We start from the raw sequence: 25,438 nt of genomic DNA, 5'->3' as shown, positions 1-25,438 counted from the left end.
ACTCTAAGGAGCCAAAGACCATGTTCATATCACAGAAGCTTCTAGAGGTACTTCTGAGCGCCTGATTCTATCATTTTACGTTGGTAACCCAACCTATTGCCAATTATAAATCATTTGAATGCTTAGCCATTGGATATGGAACATTCCCAGGGTTTGGCTAAGTGAGGCAGCCCTGCGTGGTTCTGTGGTTAACTGCTCAGGCTACAGTGCCAGGCTGTCTGGGTCTGGATCATCGTTAGGTTCTCTGCTTAAAAGCTACGCCGACCTGAAGCAAATGGCTTTTCTTCATGGGCCTCAAAATGGAAATAACACGAATACTTTTAGGTTTTTGGTGTTGTCCTGAGGTTTAAATGAGTCGGTATTTGTAAAATGCTTATTGTGACAAGAATCATCACAGCATAAGACCTCCCAAATAAGCTGTTGTCATTATAGGAAATCATGTCCCTAAACGAGCAGATTCTCAAAATTTGGCTACATGGGAATCATCTGAAAAGCTGGTTAACACACAGACTCCTGGGGCCCATCCCAGCACTCTCATTTGGTGGTTCTGGGATGGAGCCTGAGAATTCAAACTTTTAACAAGGTCGGCGGGGCCAGGCTGATGTGGCTCGTCCCTGAGATCCACGGTGCTAAAGTATTAATTGAAAATTCCCATCAGAGGCTCACGCACAGTGTAACTAGAGGCCCTTGTAATTATACTAATTCAGTGTTAATGAGTCAAAACATCGGGAGCCCAGTTGCAGGAGCTTTTTTTTTTTTTTTTTCTAAGATTTTATTTATTTATTCATGAGAGACAGGGACAGAGAGGCGCAGAGACCCAGGCAGAGGGGGACGCAGCTCCCTGCGGGGACCTGATGCGGGACTCGATCCCTGGACTCCAGCATCAGGCCCTGAGCCAAAGGCAGGCGCTCAACCCCTGAGCCACCCAGGCGTCCCAAAACTTTTTATTATTATTTTTTTTGATATTTTATTTATTCAGGAGAGACACAGAGAGAGAGAAAGGGGCAGAGACCCGGGCAGAGGGAGAAGCAGGCTCCGTGCGCGGCCGAGGCGGGACTCGATCCCGGCCCCCGGGGCCCCTGCAGGAGCGCGGGGGTGAGGCGAGCGCAGCCCGAGGGTCCCTGCCGCCCCGGGCCTCGGTCCCTTGCGCTCTGCACCTGGGCAGCCGGGGCCGCCGCTGCGGGTCGCGGGTCCGTCCTCGCCGCGTGCAGCCTTGCACGGGACTGACCCGGGGGCGGGGGGGGGCACCTGTCAACAGGTGGGCGTCCTGGCCGCCGGCTCCCGCTGCCGGGTAGGATCCAGCCGGCTCGTTCCCTCCCCTGCGCCCGCCGAGCCGCGAGTCCCCGGCCCCGCCCGACGTCACCCCGACCCCGCCCCGCCTCCCCCCCGCGGCTCCGGAAGGTCCCGGGACCCGGCCGCGGAGCTCGCGACACCCCGGCGGCGCCCGCCCGTGCGTCCCCCGCGAGGAGGTGAGCGGCCGCGCGTCCCTGCCTGCACCGGGACCCGAGGGCGGGGACCCGAGGGCGGGGGGGGGGACCGAGGGCAGGGGGGGGGCGGGGGACCCGAGGTCGGGGCGAGGGGGGGACGGGGGGGGCGAGGGGGGGACGGGGGGCCCGAGGTCCCGCCGCGGGATGGGCGATCCCGGTGGGGGGCGGGGACCCGAGGGCGGGGGGGGGACCGAGGGCGGGAGGGGGCGGGGGACCCGAGGTCGGGGCGAGGGGGGGACGGGGGGGGGCGAGGGGGGGCCGGGGGGCCCGAGGTCCCGCCGCGGGATGGGCGATCCCGGTGGGGGGCGGGGACCCGAGGGCGGGGGGGGGGCCGGGGGGCCCGAGGTCCCGCCGCGGGATGGGCGCTCCCGGTGGGGGGGGCGGGGACCCGAGGGCGGGGGGGGGTGACGAGGGACCCGAGGTCCAGTCGAGGGATGGGGCGCTCCGGGTGTGGGGGGGGGACCCGAGGGCGGAGGGTGAAGGACCCGAGGGCGGGGGGGTGGTGACGGGGCACCCGAGGTCCCGCCGCGGGATGGGCGCTCCGGTGGGGCGGGGACCCGAGGGCGGGGGTGGTGACGGAGGACCCGAGGTCCCACCAAGGGATGGGGCGCTCCGGTGGGGGGCGGGGACCCGAGGGCGGAGGGTGAAGGACCCGAGGGCGGGGGGGTGGTGACGGGGCACCCGAGGTCCCGCCGCGGGATGGGCGCTCCCGGTGGGGCGGGGACCCGAGGGCGGGGGTGGTGACGGAGGACCCGAGGTCCCACCAAGGGACGGGGCGCTCCGGTGGGGGGCGGGGACCCGAGGGCGGAGGGTGAAGGACCCGAGGGCGGAGGGTGAAGGACCCGAGGTCGGGCGAGGGGGGGGCGGGGACCCGAGGTCGGGGGCGGTGACGGAGGACCCGAGGTCCCACCAAGGGATGGGGCGCTCCGGTGGGGGGAGGGGACCCGAGGGCGGAGGGTGAAGGACCCGAGGGCGGGGGGGGTGACGGGGCACCCGAGGTCCCGCCGCGGGATGGGCGCTCCGGTGGGGGCGGGGACGCGCCCGGGACCCAGCGGCCGGTGGCGCCTGCAGGGAGGGCAGGGTCACCCCCTAGTGACGGAGCCAGGCCGGGGGTGCGCCCTGAGCAAAGACTGATTCCGCAGGTGGAGACCCTTCGGCGGGGCACGGACGGCGGCTGGTCCCGAAGGAGAGAAACCGGGACCTGGGGACCTGGGGACCTGGGGGTCGGCGGGGGCGGAGACGGGGGAGCCGCGAGGTAGAGCAGCCGCCGGGGAGCGGAGCCCGAGGACGGGAGGCCCCACTTGGCCTCCGGGGTCTGTCGGGCTGAGGCAGGAGCATCCTCGGGAGAGGGGGAGGGGGAGGGAGAGGGGAGGGGAGGGGAGGGTGGGGGAGCGCGGCGGGGGTGGCGGTCCCCGGGCCCGGCCTCGCCAGGTCCTTGCCGGGCACTAAGGCGGGCGCCCAGCAGGTGGGGAGCAGACCGCCTGCCTCCCCCCGCGTCGGGCCCCGTCGGCGGCAGCACAGAAGAGCTCAGGTACTGTTCATTTCTGTCCTTCCCCGTGTGCCTTTTCAGGTTTAAGTATGTGGGACTCTGCTTCCCCTCCGTTGTCCTAGAGCTGTGGTTCTTTTCAGTGACTCTCGGGTGGGGATGACCCAGGACTTGGCTTTTTTCTGGCTGAACGAGAGGATTATCTCTGTCCTCCCAACTCTTTCTCCGCTTAACTAAGGATGGAAGGTGGAAGTGCCTTCTCCCATCACAGGTTTCCTTGAGGTTTTTGTAGTCGGATGCTTATAATGACAAAAGGGGTCATGGGTTGACCCTCTATTCAATTTCAAGTTGGGCCAGAATTCCGATAATCATTCCATCATCTTCGAAGACTAGCAATCCGCCTTTCTGTTTTCAGGGTTGTGTAGGCCTAAAGGATAGTTGCTGGTAGGATCCCAAAGAAACCATTCGATCCCAGGGAACGTTGCAAATCATGAAGGTCACTTATCTTAGAAAGGTACAATAAAGATTTTTATTGCGATCCTTGTATATTCTGAATTACAGGAGAAAATTAGGTTTGGATCCAAGAGCTTGCCCCACGTGTGGATCCTAGATACCGTTTTTTTCCAAGAAGCTGAGCATCTCTCTTCTCTGATGAGGCTCCTCTGCTCCCAGGGCAGACAGGAGGCTGAGGAGGGAGAGGAGGGGGAGGGACCAAGGAAAGGTCCAGAGGGATGCTCTAAGCAAAGCAAAAGAACCCAGCAGCATGTGTTCCAGGGGGCAGGGTGGCCCCGTCCAGTGTGGGTGCAAGGCTCAAGCCTCTCATCCAGTCGGTTACTCTGGCTCACGGTCATTACATGACAATGAAGTGTGCAATGTGTCTTTTTTGGCAAGAACTAGAAGATTTATTCACCCTTCAAGATTTATTCACCCTTCCAGTGGTGTATGACAGCTCTTAAAAATATTTTTGAAGAAGGTTTAAAAAAGCAAAAAAAAAAGAAGAAGAAGAAGAAACAGACCTTATACATTCGATGAGTAAAATGTGTTACAAATTCCGTTTGATCCTAGGTGCACACATACCTATGAGAGGCTGGAGAGAACACAGCAAAATGTTACTGGTCATATCTGGGTGGTGGGAATATGACTAATTTTACTCTCTTTTACTTATTTATAGCTTTCATACTTTCCGTGATGCACATGGATTAGTTTTATAATCAGTTTTTTTAAAAGTGGGTCTAGAAGAACTAGCGTATAGGAAACCAAGCCTTCTGTATTTCCCTCCTTGGGGTCTCTATTTCCTCTATTTTATTGAATCCCTAAGTATTAGGGATTACTGCTTTTCATTAAGAAGTGAGAAGCCGTGAAGGGATTTTCACAACAATAAATATCCCACTTGGTGACAAAGCCCCACAAGAGGCCAGCACCCAACTGCTGTGTGAAGAGTAGGTTTTCCCGTAGAAGTTGTGAATGAATGAAGTTATCCACACAGGACCTTTCGGAAACCTCCCCCCAGATTATCAGATTTAGTGTGTATAGTTATACTGGAACTTGGCTCAAACCCTACCTGTAACTCTGAGGTGTGATTCCCCCCCCTCCCCCCAGAATGAAGGTGAAAGGCAGAGGAATCACCTGCTTGCTGGTCTCCTTCTCTGCGATCTGCGTGGTGACCAGCCCTGGGGTCCAGGCCTGTCCTCGCCGCTGCGCTTGTTATGTGCCTACAGAGGTGCACTGCACGTTTCGGTACCTGACCTCCATCCCAGACGGCATCTCACCCAATGTGGAGCGCATCAATTTAGGGTGCGTGGGAATCCCTTGTCTTATCCCCTTCCCAAGGAGGTATCACGCTGAGGCTTTGTCTCCTAAAATGTCAAACAAAACTTGTGACTTTCAGAGATTGACCGAAATTGTTTTAACGGTATTTCTCTCCCTACATAAGCACGTGAAGATCTTGAGTTTGTAAGACACAATAAGCAACGTTTTCCAGGTAAAGTTTTACTAGGAGGAAGTTCTAGAACCTGACATCATGCTTGCTAGGATGGGAGGCCCAAGATGACAGCACTTCGTCCTGGCTACATTTTTGCTGGAAAATAGCGTCTGTTAAGAATTAGAGTGTGATCTATCAGAAGGAGAGAATAAGACCCTGAAGTGTCTTCCCATATGTAAAGGAGATGTAAGTTGGTTAGATCCTTGACGAAGACCCTTGGACTTCTTTTCATGCTAAGTGACTTATTTGACATGCTTTCGAAAACACAAACCTAATTAAATCTGCTAAAAGGTGACTATGTTTTAAAGGTTCATGAAAAACCGTGTGTGTGTGTGTGTGTGTGTGTGTGTACGCACATGAAGTCAGATTTAACGTCATTTAGTTGGTAACCGTGTGCGCCTGCTATGTGCTAGGGAGACAACAATGACCAAGATGTATTATTCACGTTTAGAAGCTACAGTGAAATGGAGAAGACTGATTTCGTAAGGACCGTCAGAGAGTGTACAAAATTCCTTGGAACAGTCACTAATAATAATAAGGACACGGACTGTGTCCCTACTATGATCCGGCACCGAGCTCGTCTCTCTTCATGTATTTGTTCACTTAGTCCTCCGAACACCTTTTACGTTGCTTCTTCTATTATTTGCATTTTATTTATTTTTTAAATTTTATATATATATATATACATATATATATATATATATTATCTGTTTTTATTGAAGTTTGATTTGCCAACATATAGTCTAACACCAAGTGCCCATCCCATCGGGTGCCCCCCTCAGTGCCTATCACCCAGTCACCCCAACCTGTGCCCACCTCCCCTTCCCAACCCTTTGTTTGTTTCCCAGAGTTAGGAGCCTCTCATGGTTTGTCTCCCTCTCTAATTTTCCCACTCGGCTCCCCTCCTTTCCCTTTGGATCCCTTTCACTATTTCTTATATGGCCCACTGCCAACTGCCCGAGTCCAGAAGCCTCCTGGCCACACTATTTGATGAAGAGCCCAGGGGTCTTAACCCCTGCTTTATAATGATGATTTTCCTGGGAAAGCAGGGGGGCACACCATAAAAGAACGAGCTGGGTCTCCCCAGGAGTCACAGGTAGTGAGAGGGAGGGTCAAGGGTATCCCCAGCGGAAGGACCGGCCAGGTGGAAAGGGTGGGGAGCCAGGAGGGAGGTGCTGTGTCCTGGAAAGGGAAACGTGGGCGGTGGAACTTGACCGCCAGGACCAGGGAGTGGGCGCACCTTCTGTGTCCATCACCCCAGAGCCCAGGAGATCCTGGGGTTGGTGTGTAGAGGTGTGTGCACGCCCGTGTGCACGCTGCAGCTTCACCATCTGAACTGCAGCTGGCAGGCATAGCTTACGCCTCATGTTTTCATTGCAGGTACAACAGCTTGGTTAGATTGACGGAAACGGATTTTTCTGGCCTGAACAAATTGGAGCTCCTGATGCTGCACAGCAATGGCATTCATACAATCCCTGCTAAGACATTCGCGGATTTGCAGGCCTTACAGGTAAGACCCAGGAGGGGAAGGGGCGGGCTCAAGAGGGGAAACGTAGCCTTGAACGCTGACCTCTCCAGTGCAGCTCAAAAACCAACATTCTGGGGATCCCTGGGTGGCGCAGCGGCTTAGTGCCTGCCTTTGGCCCAGGGCGCGATCCTGGAGACCCAGGATCGAATCCCACATCGGGCTCCCGGTGCATGGAGCCTGCTTCTCCCTCTGCCTGTGTCTCTGCCTCTCTCTCTCTCTCTGTGACTACTATAAATAAATAAAAATTAAAAAAAAAAAAAAAAAACCAACATTCTGTGAGTTGGAGGTAGACCTCAAAGAAGGATGTCCGAGACTGATTTCTCTTTAAATGCAATGGTATGTAGAAACTAGAAGAATAAGAACATTCTGAAGTCAGTTTTTCTAAGATCTGGGCTAATGGGGGGAAAAAAAATCAATACCCAGGGGTTACTGCACCTTTACACTTTAATCCAGAAAGGCTACTTCTAGTCTTGTTCATCTGGGAGCTACTGAGACAGAAGTTAGCTGTCTACATATCAATATTCTTCTTATAATTTTTACCTTGTTATGTAGACCCTGTCTTGTTGAAAAATTTTGAAAAGTTATGAGAACTTTTTTTTTAAGATTTTATTTATTTATTCATGACACACACACACAGAGAGAGAGAGAGAGAGAGAGAGAGAGAGAGGCAGAGACACAGGCAGAGGGAGAACAGACCCCATGCAGGGAGCCCAATGTGGGACTCGATCCCAGGTCTCCAGGATCATGCCCTGGGCCAAAGGCAGGCGCTAAACCGCTGAGCCACCCAGAGATCCCCAGTTATGGGAACTTCTAACGATCCATCCAATATTACAAGAATCATCACTCCAGTAAGTGAGAAAGTATGGGATTATGGGGAAATGCGTATGTAAAGATCAGTATGTCTGCTACGTATGTAGGACTTAAGGGTTTGGGGAAGCAAACTCAAAATTCAAGTGCCTACCAAATTTTTTAAATACATGGGGGGAAAAAAGCTCCTCAGGAAAAGTACAACCATATGTGATTTATTCTGTTTAAAATGTATTATCGATGTGTATTTGACATGCACTATTACACCAGGACAATGTTATACCTTAAGGGCTTCAACCTTCACACACATTAGGCCGTGATCACTGTGACCAATCTAGCCACCACCTGTCACTTACAGTACTGTTGACCGTGTTCCCTATGCTGTGCACCACGTCCCCGTGACCCACTTGTTTTATAGCTGCAAGCTTGTAACTTCCAATCCCCTTACCCTATACGGCCATAGTCTCCTCACCCCTCCCCACACCCACCCCCGGGAACCCCCAGATTGTTCTCTGTACCTATGAGTCTGTTGTGTGTTTTGGAGTCCACAAAGAAGTGAGATTTGATGGCACTTGCCTTTCTCTGACTTATTTCATTTAGCAGAACACCCTTTATTCCATCCATGCTGTCACAAATGGCAGGATTTTATTCTTTTTTTTAATAACAAAGTAGTATTCCTGTGTGCATGTGTGCGTGTGATCTAGACACACACATACATGCCACATCTTCTTTATCCATCCGTCCACTGACGGACACTTCCGTGGCTTCCATATCTTGGCTGTCGAAGATAAAGCTGCAGTACGCCTAGGGGTGCGTATATCTTTTTGGATTCGTCTATTCATTTTGGCCAGATAAATTCGTAGAAGTGGAATTGCCGGATTATAGGGTAGTTCTCTTTTTAATTTCTTGAGCAATCTCCATACTGTTTCCCACGGTTGCTGCACTTTTTTTGCATTCTCACCAACAGTGCACAAGAGTTCCCTACCCCTAACACCCTCGCCAACGCTTGTGACTTCTTGTCTTTTTGATGTTCGCCCTTCTGACAGGTGGGAGGTGATCCTTCCTAGTGGTTTGTGTGTGTGTGTGTGTGTGTGTGTGTGTGTGGTTTTTTTTTTTTTTTTAAGATTTATTTATTTATTTATGATAGACAGAGAGAGAGAGGCAGAGACATAGGAGGAGGGAGAAGCAGGCTGGCCCCATGCAGGGAGCCCGATGCGGGACTCGATCCCGGACTCCAGAATCGCGCCCTGGGCCAAAGCCAGGTGCTAAACCGCTGAGCCACCCAGGGATCCCCCTTCCTAGTGGTTTTGATTTGCGTTTCCCTGATGACGAGTGATGGTGAGCGTCTTTTCCTGTGTCTGTTGGCCCTCTGGATGTCTTCCTCAAAAGAGAAATGTCTGTTCGTGTCTTCTGCCCATTTTTAAATTGGATTATTTGTTTGTGGGGGGTTGAATTGTATAAGTTCTGTGTGTATTTTTGGATCCTACCCCTATATGGGATATATCATTTGCAAATAACTGCTCCCGTGCTAGAAGCTGCCTTTTAGTTTTGTCGATGGCTCCTTTCGCTGTGCAGAAGCTTTTTATTTTGATGTAGTCCCAATAGTTCATTTTGGCTTTTGTTTCCCTTGCCTCGGGGGACTTATCTACAAAAAAAGATGCCAGAGCTGATGTTGGAGAAGTTACTACTTGTGCTCTCTTCTAGGTTTTTTATGGTTTCAGGTCTCACATGTAGGCCTTTAATCCACTTCAGATGTATTTCTGTATATGGTGTAAGCAAGTCATCCAGTTTCATTCTTCTGCATGTGGCTGTCGAGTTCCCAACACCATTCGTTGAAGAGACTGTCCTTCTCCCACTCCATAGGCTTCCGTGCTTTTTCGAAGATTAAGTGACCATGTAACTATGGGCTTATTTCTAAGTCTCCTGTTCCATTGATCTTTGTGTCTATTTTGGGGCCACTTTGTGTCTATTTTGATGACTCTAGCTTTCTAATATAACTTGAAGTCCAGAATTGCAGTGTCTCCAGCTTCGCTTTTCTTTTTCAAGATTGTTAAGATTTCAAGATTGTCTTAGCTATTTGGGGTCTTTGGTGGTTCTATTCGAATTTTAGGACCGTTTGTTCTAATTCCGTGAAAAATGCTGCTGGTTTATTGATAGGGATTGCATTACATGTCTAGATTGCTTTGGGCAGTATGGTCATCCTAATAGCATCTGTTGTTCCAAACGTGAGCGTAATATGAGCGTAAAATGTCTTTCTACCTCTTTGTGTCCTTTTCCATTTCTTCTTTGGGTATATTGTATCATATTTTATATCCTTTTATTTTGTGAGTCCCTTGACTGTTTTATGTAAATATTCATTTTTACTGCTTTTATAATTTTCAGAGCTCAGGTCTTTCAGCTCTTTGGTTAGGCTCGTTCCTGGCTATCTTACTGGCTTGAGTGCAGTTGTGAAAGGAATTGTTTTCTTAATTTCTCTTCTGCTTCAGTATGGGTGAACAGAAATGCAACAGATTCTTATTTACTGATTTTGTATCTTGTGACTTTACTAAATTCAACTCTCAGTTTTTAGAAGTTTTTCCATGGAGTCTTTCAGGTTTTCCATATATAGAATTATGGCATCTGGGCAGCCTGGGTGGTTCAGCGGCTTAGCACTGCCTTCAGCCCAGGGCATGATCCTGGAGTCCCGGGATCAATCCCACGTCGGGCTTCATGCATGGAGCCTGCTTCTCCCTCTGCCTCTATCTCTGCCTCTCTCTCTCTCTGTGTGTCTCTCATGAATAAATAAATAAATAAATCTTGAAAAAAAAAAAGAATTATGGCATTTGCAAATAGTGGAAGTTTCACCTTGCCTTACCAATTTGGATGCCTTTTTCTCTTTTGTTGTCTGATTGCTGAGGCTAGGACTTCCAGTACTGTGTTGAATAAAAGTGTTGAGACCGGGCCTTCATGTCTCATTCTTTAGGGGCTGTCCATTTTTCCACAATGAGGATAACGTTGGCTGTGGGTTTTTCATATATGAAGTATGTTCCCTCCAAACCTACTTTGTAGGGGATTTTTCATCATGAATGGATATTATACTTTGTCAAATGCTTTTTCTGCATCTTTTGAAATGATCATATGGTTCTTATCCCTTCCCTGGCTGTGTGATATATCACGTTGATTAATTTACAAATACTGAACCAGGCTTGCAACCCAGGAATATCCCCTTGGATCACAGTGAATGATTTTTTTTTTTTTAATGTACTGTTGGATTTGGTTTGCTAGTATGTTACGGAGGATTTTTGCATCTATGGTCATCAGAGATATTGGCCTGTAGTTCTCTTTTTTTGTGGTTTCTTTATCTGGTTTTAGTATTGGGGTATTGCTGGCCTCATAAAATGAATTTGGAATTTTTTCTTCTTTTTCTGTTTTATGGAATAGTTCAAGAGCAGTAGGTATTAAACCTTCTTTAAATGTTTTTTGGATGCCCCTGTGAAGCCATCTGGTCCTGTACTTTGGTTTGTTGGGAGCTTTTTTGATTACTGATTCAATTTCTTTGCTGGTTATCGGTCTGTTCAAGTTTTCTGTGTCATCTTGTCATCTTGTTTCAGTTTTGGTAGGTTCTATGTTTCTGGGAATTTACCCAAACTTGTCCAATTTGTTGGCATATAGTTTTTCATAGTATTCTTTTAATAATTGTATTTCCATGGTATTGGTGGTTATTTCTCCTCTCTCATCTGCGATTTTATTTATTTGGGTCCTTCCTCTTTTCTTTTTGATATATCTGGTTAGAGGTTTATTAATTTTATTCTTTTTTTTTTTTTTCAGAGAAGGAGCTCCTGGTTTCATTGTATCTATTCTATTGCTTTTTTTAGTTCCTATATCACTTATTTCTGCTCTAATCATTGTTGTTTCCTTTCTTCTGCTTGTTTTGGGGTTTGTTTGTTGTTATTTTTCTAGATACTTTAGCTGTAAGATTAGGTTATTTGAGATTTTTCTTCCTGAGTTATGCCCAATTGCTATAAACTTTCCTCTCCAGAACTGTGTTTGTTGCATCCCAAAGGTTTTAGACCATTGTATCATTTTCATTTGTTTCCATGTACGTTTTTATTTCTTGATTTCCTGACCCATTCATTGTGTTTAGTAGCATGTTATTTGACTTTCATCTATTTGTGCTCATTCCAGATTTTTTTCTTGTGGTTGACTTCTAGTTTCATAATGTTGTGGTCAGAAAAGGTACATGGTATGATGTCAATCTTTTTGTATTTGTTGAGCTAGTTTTGTGGCCTAATATGTATTCTGTTCTGGAGAAATTTCATGTGCACTTGAAAAGAATGTGAATTCTGCTGTTTAAGGAGGGAATGTTCTAAACATATCTCTTAAGTCCATGTGGTCCAGAGTGTGTCATTCAAAGCCATTCTTTCCTTGTTGATTTTCTGTTTAGATGATCTGTCCACTGATGTAGGTGGGGTGTTAAAGTCCCCTACTATTACTTTATTATTCTAGATTAGTTTCTTTTTTTGTTACTGTTTTATGTATTTGGGTGCATATTTACAATTATTATATGTGCTTGCTGGATTGTTGCCTTTATTATATAGTATCCTTCTTTGTCTCTTGTTATAGTCTTTGTTTTAAAGCCTATTTTGTCTGATATACGTATTGCTACTCCAGTTTTCTTTTGACATCCATTTGCATAATAACTGTTTCTCCATCTCCTCACTTGCAAACTGCAGGCGCCTTTAGGTCTAAAATGAGTCTTTCATAGGCAGCATAGAGATGGGTCTTGTTTATTATTTTTTATCCATTCTGTCGCCTTTTGTCTTTTGAGCCAAGTGTTCAGTCCACTCACATTCAAAGTAATTACTGAGAGAGATGTATCTATTGACATTTTATTACTTGTCCTTTGGTTGTTTCTGAAGATTTTCTCAGACCTTTCTTTCATGGTTTGCTGGTTTTCTTTAATGAGATTTTTGGATTTCTTTCTCCTGATTCTTTGCATATGTATTAGTGGTTTTTTCATTTGTGGTTACCATTAGATTTATATATGAGATCTTCTACCTATAGGAGTCTGTATTAATTTGATGGTCACCTAAGTCTGAACCCATTCTCTAGACCTTTGGTCCCCATGTTTTAGGTGTATTGTATCATATTTTATATCCTTTTATTTTGTGAGTCCCTTGACTGTTTTATGTAAATATTCATTTTTACTGCTTTTTTGTTTCCTATTTTCATACTGTCATTTTTGGTATTTCCTTGCCACTCAAAGAGTTCCCTTTAATATTTCTTGCAAAACTGGTTTAGTGCTCATGAACTTCTTTAGTTTTTGTTGGGGAAACTATCTCTTCTTTGTTTTTTTAAAGAGTTTATTTATTTATTCATGAAAGACAGAGAGAACGAGAGAGAGAGAGGCAGAGATACAGGCAGAGGGAGAAGCAGGTTCCATGCAGGGAGCCCGATGTGGGACTCAATCCCAGGACTCCAGGATCATGCCCTGGGCCGAACTCCAGACACTAAACCCCTGAGCCACCCAGGGATCCCCTTTATCTCTCTTTCTATTCTGAATGGTAGCCTTGCTGGAGGGAGCATTCTTGGTTGAAGGTTTTTCCCATTCAGCACTTTGACTCTAGGCTGTTCCTTTCTGGCTTGGAAAGTTTCTGCTGAAAATTCTGCTAATAGCCTTATTGAAGGGGGGGTGGGTGGTAATCTTTGTATGTAAGTGTCTTCTTTTGTCTTGCTGCTTTTAAATTTTTTTATCACTATATTTTGCCATTTTAATTAAAATACATCTTGGTGTGGATCTGCTTTTTTGTTGTTGATTTTGTTGGAGGTTCTCTTTGCCTCCTGGATCTAGATTTGTTTCCCTCTTGAGATTAGGAAAGTTTTTATCTATTATTTCTTCAAATACATTCTCTGCGCCTATTTCCCTCTTCTTTTGGGACTCCTATATTGCAAATGTTATTACATTTGATGCAGTCACTGAGTACCCTAAGTCTAGTCTTGTTTTGCATAATTCTCATTTCTCTTTTGATTAGCTTGATTACTTACCATTAATCTGTTTTCTAGGTCATTAATTTGTTCTTCTGCTTCTTCTAGTGTGCTGTTCATTACATCAAGCATATTTCTCATTTTGTTTATTGAGCCCTTCATCTATGCTATTTTTTATCTCTGTGTTAAGGGTCTCACTGATGTCCTCCACTCTTTTCTCCGGTCCAATGAGAATCCTTATGATCATTGCTTTAAATTCTCCATCAGGCATGTTACTTACATCAGTTTTATTTAGATCTCTGGCAGTGGTCTTGTCCTGTTCCTTCGTTTGGGACAAATTCCTTTTGTCTCATTTTGTCTAGGTCTCTGTTCCTGTTTCTCTGTGTTAGGAAAGTTAGCTACAACTCCTGTTACTGAGGGTAATGACTTTATGAAGAAGAGTTCCTGTAGCACCCTACACTGTAGTGTCCCCTTTTCCCCAGGGTGTGGAGCTTCCAGGAGTATCTCCAGTATGTGCTACATGAACTCTGCTATTATGTTCTGGCTACTTTATCCTTCCGGCCAGTTGTGGGCAGAGGCTCTCTTTGTCGTGGGCAGTGTTTGGTCCCTGGACTAATGTGCTGTCTTTTAACTAGATGTATTCTGGTCTGCTTATGAAATGAGACCAGTTGCCATTGCCACCAGAACTGAAGCTACACAACACTCCCAGAGGCATGGTGTTGGCAGGTGTTAGGGCTGGTCTCTGAGGGAGGGGGCCCACTGCACTGGGACTGAGGCAAGCTTGACTGTGAAGTGCAGTTCTTCTGGAGCTCAGGTGGGTGGGGCTTGGTGTAAGCAAGTTAGGTAATGAGTATTGGTGCTGAGCTGGGTTCTCACAGGTGGCCCTGTGCTTATGCTGAAGTGTGATGGAGGGAAATAGCGCCTGCCAGTTCCTTTGTTTCTGGGTGAGTCTCTGTGAACACTGCACCTCTGGAACATGCTCCAAGATGAACAACTAATCTCCTCAAGTTGTGCTCCAGGCACTCTTCAGATCACTGTGTCTATAGTGTATGTCTGTATGTCTGTGGGCTGCTTGCCCTGACAATGCCCTCCAGCCTCTCCCAGACCTGACCACACTACCCTTAAAGTTCCAGGTTTAAAGCTCTGCTGGTTGCAAGAACTCACAAGATTTGGGCCCCAATTGCTATGAGCATTCATTTTCCCCATGCATTCCCCTGTATGTTAGTCTGTCTTTCACACTTCTCCATGACTGAAGCTCCCCACCACAGCAGCCACAGTCCATTTCTCTCCCAAGCTGCGTCTCTGTACCCTCTACCTTCTTAGATGTGGCCTCTTCTTCACCTTCATTTATGGAGTCATTTCTACTAGTCTTCAGATGGATTCCTGGGGGTTTTAGGATGAGTTGATAGTTATCTAGTTGTATTTGTGGGATGAGGAGAGCCTAGGATCAATCCTCCTCACCCAGTGCCATTGCCCGCTCACACCTAAGTGAATTTTAACTTTCTAAGAGGATATAATATACCAGGGAGATTATAACTATAAACAAGATAATTTCCAATGTTTAGACAGAACTTCAGAGCCACGAAGTATCTTGATTGTCTAAGGAAAGTTAGGGGCGTAGATAACCTAGGAGGCATTGCCCAGCTGTGTGCCAGCCATCTAGACATTTGTAGCCCTAGAAGCATTATAGCCATCACAGACAAAGACAAATCTTGTTGCCACACAGACCATTTCCATTAGAGAGGTGCTATTAATGGATTTGTTCACAGGGACTGTTGCATTTACCCTTTCAAGTCAAGGGTCAGTCAGGTTTTCGGTGCATGTGAGAAGAGAATCCCTAAGCCTGAAGTAGTGTTGTTCTAAATGTCTTGCAAAGATGGGTGCTGCTGTTAAGTTCTCTTGGTGAGAACAGAGATGATCTAGATAATCATGGGAATATGGGGGTGCAAATGTACTAAGATTTACATAGGTATTTGTGTTTAGATGGCTAAGTACAGTTATTATTGGAGAAATGTAAAAAGTCACTGGATATTCTGGCCATGAAAGTTGAATTTGGTAAGAGATTTCTAAGGGGGTGGGAAGGGCTGCTTATAGTCTGCAGTGACATTGGGAATAGTAGAGGAATTGCTTATAAGGAGCACCAGGAGATCTCTAGCATCATGGATAGATAAAAAATCTTTGACAAATCCAGCAGTCTGAAAGGTCACTGCCCTTAGCAATGGTCTGAGAGATAGGGATGATGGCATTATCTTTCCAAGTCAATGCCAGAATAAAGTCAAGGCAAAGAAGAAGAGTTTCTTATTCAGTCAAAGTGTGAAGTTTTGATCTGTCATTTTGGGTAGAAGCCATCTACTTCAATGTCAGGGACTTCTCTTTCTTATCAATTTGATTCAGAGGCTCTAGCATCTATACAGGACCATATATCAGGTGGAGGTTTCCTTGGCTGTAAGATACATATCCAATCCCTTAAGTTTTTTTTTAAGATTTAATTTATTTATTCATGAGAGACATACAGAGAGAGGCAGAGACACAGGCAGAGAGAGATGCAGGCACCATGCAGGGAGCCTGATGTGGGACCCGATTTCAGGACCTCAGGATCACGCCCTGGGCTGAAGGCAGGTGCTCAACCACTGAGCCATCCAGGCGTCCCTCCCTTATAGTTTTGAAGCAATGCCAGGTTGGAAGCACTTGGTCAGGTCCCTTTCAGTGGAGCTTGATAATGTTTCCAAAATACCTAATCACCAGACTCCAGATTGTGACCAACAGGGACCTTCGAATTGACATCTGCGAAGGCTTTTTTAACCTGTTGATGATAGGCTTGAGCATAAGACATTAGAGATTTGTAGTGGCTGTTCATACCAGCCCAAGATGACAAGGATTGGCAGAAAGTAGTATGCCAATAGGCATCGGTCTGCTGGTGACTATCTTGTGTGGAATGGTTTATTTCCCAAAGGGTATATATTGCAAATGGTCAGTAAGACCAAAGGCAATACCTTAGGTCAAGGAAGTCCAATTGTTTCAGTAGGTTTAGAGATTTTTAAGTTTTAGGATACCATTAGTTTTTTCAGATGCCTGATGATTGGGGATGATAGGAGCATTGATAATTCCAAGAATTTGCAAGGTTTTTGTTAAGGCTCATGATTTGCCTGGTGAAGTTGGTACCTCAACCACTGGGGATCAAGGAAGGTACACCAATGGGAAACACATTGTCTAATAGTTTATTTGCTACTGTGAGGGCATCAGCTTTGTGGCAAGGGAAAGCTTCAACCCAACCAGAAAACACACACACCTACAATAACAAGAACATATAGCTAACTCATACTAAGTGGCAGTTGAATGAAGACCAGCTGCAGCTGTTCAGGGTGTGCAGAAGGAAGTCTGAAGACTCTGGGAACAACAAAAGTTTATCCCGGTTGATGAACTTAACAGGTCAGACATTAGTAGACTGTCTGCAATTTTTGTTTTAAGTAGGTTCCTTGGCCAGCATGGAGCCCAGTGCAGGCTTTGAACTCCAGACCCTGTGATCAAGATCGGAATGGAGATCAAGAGTAGTATGCTGAACCGACCGAGCCAGCCAGGGACCCCTTTGCAATTTTATAGAAGTTTCGCCATGAATATCTATTCATAAATGAAGTCATTTTAAATGCACTATCATGGGGATCCCTGGGTGCCTCAGCGGTTTAGGGCCTGCCTGTGGCCCAGGTGTGATCCTGGAGACCTGGGATCGAGTCCCGCATTGGGCTCCCTGCACGGAGCCTACTTCTCTCACTGCCTGTGTGTCTGCCTCTCTCTCTCTCTCATGAATAAATAAAATCTTTAAAAAAAATGCACTATCATGGGTTAAAGAATGTAAAACACATGAAAAATAGGGTTTGTCAGAGAGCCGGGAAGAATCAAGTGGCCATCTCGAGTTTCCCATCAGCCCAACTGTTCACTTAATCAATAGCCATTGTTTACCCTCCTTAATTTCTCTGATTTGCAAGCAGACTGTTACCATGTTACCAGGACACCAGGATGGCGAAAATCTGGCAATAAGGGGCCATTTATTGCAGAAGGAGAATGCATTCCAACTGTGTCATAACCTTACGATAGAGAAGGCTTTGTATTATTTGACGGTGCTTCCCGTGTAACTTACAAACCAAATAAGCCCAATTATATATATATAGAAGTTTCCCAAATCATCTTGGCACCTTGAAAACTTAGTTTTGGTAAGTGATGAGTGAAGCTGAACACTTTGAATATCTAGATCACTTCCTGATAAGCTTTTTAAAAATGAAACAATAACTACTGAACATAGGTTTATCTACTTTTGGTATCTTGTTACAGAAAAATTAAGATATTTGATATTAGTGCTCTATTAGAAAACTGAATAAGTGGTAAGTGACGAGTGAAGCTGAACACTTTATATATATAGTCCTATGTCTCTGGCCCTCTCTCTGTGTCACTCATGAATAAATTTTAAAAATCTTAAATAAATTTAAAAGACCTTATTTTTTTTTTAAAGATTTTACTTATTTATTCATGAGAGAGAGAGGGAGAGGCAGAGACACAGGCAGAGGGAGAAGCAGGCACCATGCAGGGAGCCTGATGGACTCAATCTTGGGACTCCAGCGTCACGCCCTGAGCCAAAGGCAGACACTCAACCACTGAGCCACCCAAGTGTCCCTAAAAGACCTTATTTTTAAGTTCATTTTAATTTAGCCCATTTAATTATACATTAAAATACATTTCCAAAGATTCTTTTTCCACAAACCTTCTACAACTCTTTTTCTACACTCCAATTTTGCTTTATTTTTCTTCTTTAAATGATTAGCCTCAAATAAGGACAAAATTACTTTTTCCCCCTCAATATCAACAAAATGTATTCCATTCTTCATACTTTGTCTTAGTGAAAATATATCCTATTTTCCTGGCATATGAACCCAAGATATTTCCCTTATTATTTCTAGAGCTTTATTTACATATACTATTTAGTTTCTTAGCCCTTGAAACCTAATTTCTAGTGAAAAAATAAAAAGTAAGCAATTGTGAACTGTTGGTCATACTAACATTCCTTAAATTTGCAAATTTATGAATATACTGAATGATTCTTGGAAGCATATTCCTTATTCAGTTTTCTAATAGAGCACTAATATCAAATATCTTAATTTTTTTGTAACAAGATACCAAAAGTAGATAAACCTATATTCAGTAGTTATTGTTTCTTTTTTTTTTTTTTTAATTTTTTCTTTTTAATTTTTATCTATCTATGATAGTCACAGAGAGATAGAGAGAGAGGCAGAGACACAGGCAGAGGGAGAAGCAGGCTCCACGCACCGGGAGCCCGACGTGGGACTCGATCCCGGGTCTCCAGGATCGCGCCCCGGGCCAAAGGCAGGCGCCAAACCGCTGCGCCACCCAGGGATCCCTTATTGTTTCATTTTTAAAAAGCTTATCAGGTAGTGATCTAGATATTCAGTGTTCAGCTTCACTCATCACTTACCAAAACTAAGTTTTCAAGGTGCCAAGATGATTTGGGAAACTTTTAAAACTTTTTATATATTCAGTCAATTTGTTCTTGACAATTATATCTAGATTACCCATGAAAACTTCATGAGACATCAAAGAAAATCAACTATTATTCTAAGTTATTTTTGCTGACAAATTGTAACAGATATAACATGAATTTAGTAAATTTAGTAGAATAAAAGTGGATTATCTGCATTATAGTCAAAGTTTGATGACTCTATAAAGAAGACATGCCTGTTTTAATTCAGCCAACAAACTTTTTTTTTTTAAGATTTTATTTATTTATTCATGAGAGAGGCAGAGACACAGGCAGAGGGAGAAGCAGGCTCCATGCAGGGAGCCCGACATGGGACTCAATCCCGGGTCTCCAGGATCACACCATGGGTTGAAGGTAGATGCTCAACTGCTGGGCCACCAAGGTGTCCCTAAACCAACAAACTTAAATGTTAATTTGCTTGGGATCATCCCAGATCAAGTGAACTTGAAAAATATTTGAGTTAGTTTCTATTATATTTAAGAATTTATTTTTTTTATTTTATTTTTTTTATGAAGCCCAAAGTATTACAAGTTTATTGGAAGAGATCAGTCAAAAAGCATTTCTTATTCTGGGCCATTGCTAAAATACAGGATGCCCCATGAGTTTATAACATCTAACACATAGCCTTTGTTCGCGTGCCATTTTTTTGTTAAAACTCTAAGGCAGCTCACCTTTAAGCTTTTCTTTTTTTATATTTAAGAATTTAATTCATATACGCATTTAATTTTCTTTAAGCCAATTCAATAGAGCTCTTGTACAAATTAATTTTAGCAATACCATCTGGAAGTAGAAAATGCCACATATATACAACACACATATATGACACATAAACATAGAGATAGATGTAGAGAACTCATTTTGTTTTTAAATTACTGCTATGAAATATGTATAAAACTCATTATAAAAGTTTAAATTCGTTTCTCTGGTAGATGGAATAAGTTAAGCTTACTTGATAATAAAGTCATTAAAACTTTTCAAATATTTTATCCGATGTCAGCTAGGACAAATAATAAATTTCTGTCAGTATTAAACTCCCAAGGTATTGTCAAAGATGGTGTAAAAGATACTAATTAGCTTCACAAGATCTAGAGTCTCTCCCAAGGATAGCCAAAGAAAGAACCAACAACCTATTCCCCAATCAGAAAGCCAGGTCAAGTTCCTAGAATATAAAAAGAGACATGCAAGAAGGCAACAGTTAATCCCGAAAGAAATTATCAATAATAACTAGTGGGTCTGGATTTGGAAAGGATGGGCCAATGCAAAATTTCATTTGCTTCTCTTGACTAGAGTATTTACAAAAACTCTTGAGAATCCTCTTTAGGTTTAAGACATTGTTTAACTATGGCCTTTGACCAAGGAGTAAAAGACAATCTGAGGAGGATTGCCTGTATCCTTGGATGGTCTTATTTTAAAAAAGGTAAATGTTTAATCTCTTCAGGATCAGTATGTCAGTCTTACAGTCTTTTCGTTACATTTTCTCTTTTTAATTTTTAATTAATGCTTTGCAATGAATCTTTCAATCAGAGTATTTTGGAATTTTGAAATCTTTTGGAGGCTTCTGAATGCCAATTGAAATAGGTGTGCCATTCTGTTTAATTTGGGAAACCTTGCTTCCAAGTATACTTCTTAAATGACATAAAATTGGAGCATTCCCCATAATGACCATTGAATTTCTAGGTTATTATTCCCCTGAGGGTTGACAGATGCTTGGTTGAACCCTAGTCACAAATGGGGTCAACCCATATTTCTGTCTGGCCTTATTTTGGGGCTCCCAACCTGATGGTTATAAAGCCGAGTTCCTCAGGATACTAAACAATCTTAGTAAAATTTTGTTGTTTTTTTCTAGGTATCTGCAACTCCTGAAGCTATATTCTTAGACATAAAATAACCAGGTGTACCAGAAGGTGGCACACTTGTCTCTTTAGAATTTAAGGATGCCATTAGCTAAGGCTTTGAGTTTCTCAGAGCCAAACTAATACCTCAAAGGGATATTTTGACATAATTGTAAATGAGATTATTTCCTTAGTTTCTCCTTTCTGCTATTTCCTTATTAGTGTCTACAAATGCAATAGATTTTTGTGTTTTACTTTTAGATCCTACAGTTTTACTGAATTCATTTATTCTAATCGTTTTTTTTTTTTTTAATGAAGTCTTAGAGTTTTCTACATGAAGTATCATGTCATCTGCAAATAGTTTTACTTATTCTTTTCCAATTTGGATAATTTCTATTTCTTTTTCCTGTCTGATTGCTATGGCTAGAACTCTGAGTACCATGTTGAATAAAAAATGGTAAGAATGGGGATAGCTGGGTGGCTCAGTGGTTGAGCATCTGCCTTCAGCTCAGGGAGTGATCTGATCCCAGGGTCTGGGGATCAAGTCTCATATTAGACTCCTTCTGGGGAGCCTGCTTCTCCCTCTGCCTATGTCTCTGCCTCTCATGAATAAATAAATAAAATCTTTTAAAAATGATATGAATGGATATAGTTTGTATTGTTCCTGATTTTAAAGGGAAAACTTTCAGCTTTCAACCACTTAGTATAATGTTAGATGTGGGTTTGTCATGTGGCCTTTGTTATGCTTTAAGATATATTTCCTTTATACCCACTTTGTTGAGGACTTTTATTATAAATAGCTGTTTAATTTCATCAAATTTTTTGCATCTATTAAACTGATCATATGATTTTTATCATTTCTGTTAATGTGACATATCATATTTGATTTGTGGATGTTGAATTATCCTTGCATCCCTGGAATAAATCCCAGTTGATCATGGTGTAGGAGTCTTCTAAGGTAATGTTGAATTCACATCACTAATATTTTATTGAGGATCTTTCCATCTATGTGTATCAGGGATATTGACCTGTAATTTTATTTCATATAGTGTTCTTATCTGGTTTTGGTATCAGAGTAATACTGGCCTTATAAAATGAATTTGTAAGCATTTCTTCCTCTCTATTTTTTGGAACAGTTTGAAGAGGATAGGTATTAAGCTTTATTAAATGTTTACTCAATTTCATCTGTGATGTCATCTGGGCCTAGATTTTGGTTCAAGTTTTCTGGTTACTCATTTTCATTACCAGTAATCTGTCCAGGTTTTCTATTTCTATCCGATTGAGTTTTAGAAGATTGTTTCTATGAATTAATCCATTTCTTCTAATTTGTCCTATTTGTTGGCATAAAACTTTAATGATATTTTGTATTCTGTAGTTGTAACTTCTCTTTAATTTGTGATTTTGTTCACGTGGGCCTTTTTTCTTCATGATTCTGGCAAAAGGTTTACCAATTTTGTTCATCTTTATAAAAAAAGAGCTTATTTTTTTTGTGTTTTTTTGTTTTTGTTTTTGTTTTTTAGTCTCCATCTCATTTATTTCCACTCTGATCTTTATTATTTATTCTTCTAATTTTAGATTTTGTTTTTTTCCTAGCATCTTTAGGTGTAAAATTAAATTGTTTATTTGATAAGTTTATCTTTCTTCAGGTGGGCCTGTATCATTATGAATTTTCCTCTTAGAATTCCTTCTGATGTGTCACAAAGACTTTGGAAATTGTATTTTCATTTTTATGTGTCTCCAGATATTTTTTTTGATCTCCTCTTTGATTTCATCATTGACTCATTGGTTGTTTACTGACATGTTTACTTTCCACATGGTTTGTGTTTCTTTCCATTTCTCTTCTCTTGTCTTCTAGTTTCTTGTTTCACCCCATTGTGGTCAGAGAAGATGGTTGGTAGGATTTCAATCTTCTTAAATTTATTGAGATTTGTTTTGTGGCCTAATAAGTGCTCTATCTTGGAGAGTGTTCCATGTGCACTTGAAAAGAAGATATAGTCTACTGGTTTTGGATGGAATGTTCTGTACATACCTGATTGATCAGTCTGGTATAATGTGTCATTCAAACCAGTGTTTCTTTGATTTTTGTCTGGATTATCCATAAGTTGGTGTTAAGTCCCCTATTATTATTGTATTAGTGTAAATTTCTCCCATTATGTCTATTAATATATTATACATAAATGCTTTATGTATTCAGGTGCCTCTATTTTTAGTGCATAGATGTTTTCAATTGTTATATCCTCCTGCTGGATTCATCCTTTATCATTATGTAATAGCCTTCTTTGTCTCTTATTTACTTATCTATATCATTGAATTAAATTGTGGCAGAGTATAAAGTTTACCATTTTAAGCATTTTTAAGTATCTTTATGTTATTGCGCAACTATCACCATCATCCATCTCCAGAACTTTTTCATCTCCCTAAAATCTCCATATCCATTAAATAATAACTCCCCATTCTTCTCTCCTCCCAGCCCATGGTAACCAGTATTCTACTTTCTCCTTAAATTTGAGTATTCTGGGTTCCTCATATAAGTGGTATCATACAATATCTGTCTTTTTGTGACTGGCTTATTTCACATAGCATGTCTTTAATATTCATGCATATTGTTGCATGCATCAAAATTCCATTCCTTCTTATTTACTTTTTATTTAAGTGTTAAGTATTTCATCTTATCAAAAATTCTTACATATATTTGAGTATAATTAACATGCAGTATCACATTTCAAGTGTACAATATAGTGATTGAACAAGTCTATACATTATAGCGCTCTATACATAACAACTCCATACATTATAATGTGAGTAATGTTCATCATGATAAGTGTACTCTTAATCCCCGTCACCTATTTTACCCATCTCTACCCCCCAACTTCCCCTCTGATAACAGAGTCTAACTATAAAGAACTTATGGTTTTTAGGTTTCTCTCTTTTTTTTTTTTTTTTTTTTTTTTTTTTTTTTAAATTTTTATTTATTTATGATAGGCACACAGTGAGAGAGAGAGAGGCAGAGACACAGGCAGAGGGAGAAGCAGGCTCCATGCACCGGGAGCCTGATGTGGGATTCGATCCCGGTTCTCCAGGATCGCGCCCTGGGCCAAAGGCAGGCGCTAAACCGCTGCGCCACCCAGGGATCCCAGGTTTGTCTCTTTTTCTTCCTTTGTTTTGTTTCTTAAATTCCACATGGGAGTGAAATTGTAGAGTATTTGTCTTTCTCTGGTTAATTTCACTTAGCATCATAGCCTCTAAATACATCCATGTTATTGCAAATAACAAAATTTCATTTTGTGTGGCTGAGTAATATTTCATTTGTGTGTATACCATATCTTCTTTATCCATTCATTTTTCAATAGACACCTGAGTTGTTTCCATATTTGGGCTATTGTAACTAATGCTGCAGTAAACATAGATACGCATGTATGTTTCTGAGTGTTTTTGTATATTTTGTGTAAACACTCAGCAGTGGAATTATTGGAACATATGGTAATTCTACTTTTCAATTTCCTTCATCTGTCTTTTGTAGTTTTAGAGTACAGGTCTTTTACTTCCTTGGTTAAGTTTATATGTAGGTATTTTGTTATTGTAGGTGCAATTATAAATTGGATTGTTGTCTTAATTCCTCTTTCTACTTCGTTATTAGTGTATAGAAATGCAACAGATTCCTGTATGTTAATTTTGTATCCCACAATTTTATGTAATTCACTTGCCATGTCATCTGTGAGTAGTGAAAGTTTCAGTTCTTCCTTACTAATTTGGATGCCTTTTATTTCTTGCCTGATTGCTATGGCTAGGACTTCCAGTACTGTGTTGAATAAAAGTGGTGAGAGTGGACATCCTTGTCTTGTTCCTGATCTTAGCAAAAAAGCTCTGTTTTCCCCCATTGAGCCTGAGGCAAGCTGTGGGTTTTTCATATGTGGCCTTTTTATGTTGTCCCCTCCGAAACATACTTTGTTGAGGGTTTTTATGATGAATGGATGTACTTTGTCAAATACTTTTTTTGCATCTATTGAAATGATCATATAGTTTTTGTCCTTCCTCTTGCTGATGTCATGTAACATGTTGATTGATTACCAAATATTGAACCAGCCTTGCAACCCAGGAATAAATTTCACTTAATCACGGCTTTTTTTTTTTTTTTTTACACTACATTGCTGGATTCAGTTTGCTAATAATTTATAGAGAATTTTTTTGCATCTATGTTCATCAAAGATACTGGTCCATAGTTCTCTTTTTTTCAGTGTCTAATCCGATTCTGGTATAAGGGTATTAATGCTGGCCTCATAGAATGAATTTAGAAGCTTTCCTTTTTCTTCTATTTTTTGTAATAGTTTGAGAAGTACCTCCTCTTTATGTGTTTGATAAAGTTAACTTGTGAAGCCATCTGGTCCTTTTTGTTTATAGGGAGTTTTTTATTTACTAATTCAATTTATTGCTGATGGCAATGAAACAAATTAATCATCAGTCTGTTCAAATTTTCTCTTTCTTCCTGATTCAGTATTGGGAGGTTATATGTTTCTAGGAATTCCTCCATTGCTTCTAGGTTGTCCAATTTGTTGCCAAAACAATTTTTCATAATCTCTTATAATCCTTTGTGTTCTATGTTGGTGTTTCTCCTCTTTCCTTTCTGATTTTGTTTATTTGAATCTTCTTTTGTTTTTTATGAGTCCAGCTAAAGCTTTATTAATTCTGCCGATCTTTTCAAAGAAGCAGTCCCTGGTTTCATTAATCTGTTCTTTTTGTTTGTTTGTTTTTAGTTTCCATTTCATTTATTTCTGCTCTAGCCTTTATTATTTCTTTCTTCTACTGATTTG

The 25,438-nt window shown here is 42.6% G+C and overlaps 1 protein-coding gene across 1 annotated transcript in view; it reads left to right on the top strand.

Annotated features, from left to right (window-relative positions):
• The first annotated feature begins 4,573 nt into the window (after positions 1–4,573).
• The window catches only part of IGSF10 (immunoglobulin superfamily member 10), a 55,783-nt gene continuing 34,918 nt past the window's right edge, over positions 4,574–25,438 (top strand). Inside the window, exons 1-2 of the mRNA XM_041734038.1 lie at positions 4,574–4,767; positions 6,335–6,464. Of these exons, the coding sequence (XP_041589972.1) occupies positions 4,574–4,767; positions 6,335–6,464 (324 nt within the window). The remainder of the gene's footprint in view (positions 4,768–6,334; positions 6,465–25,438) is intronic.

Source organism: Vulpes lagopus, chromosome 19, assembly GCF_018345385.1.
Source record: "Vulpes lagopus strain Blue_001 chromosome 19, ASM1834538v1, whole genome shotgun sequence".
Taxonomy (NCBI): Eukaryota; Metazoa; Chordata; class Mammalia; order Carnivora; family Canidae; genus Vulpes; species Vulpes lagopus.
Note: the sequence above shows the minus strand (reverse complement) of the source record. Positions and strands in the feature narration are given on the sequence as shown.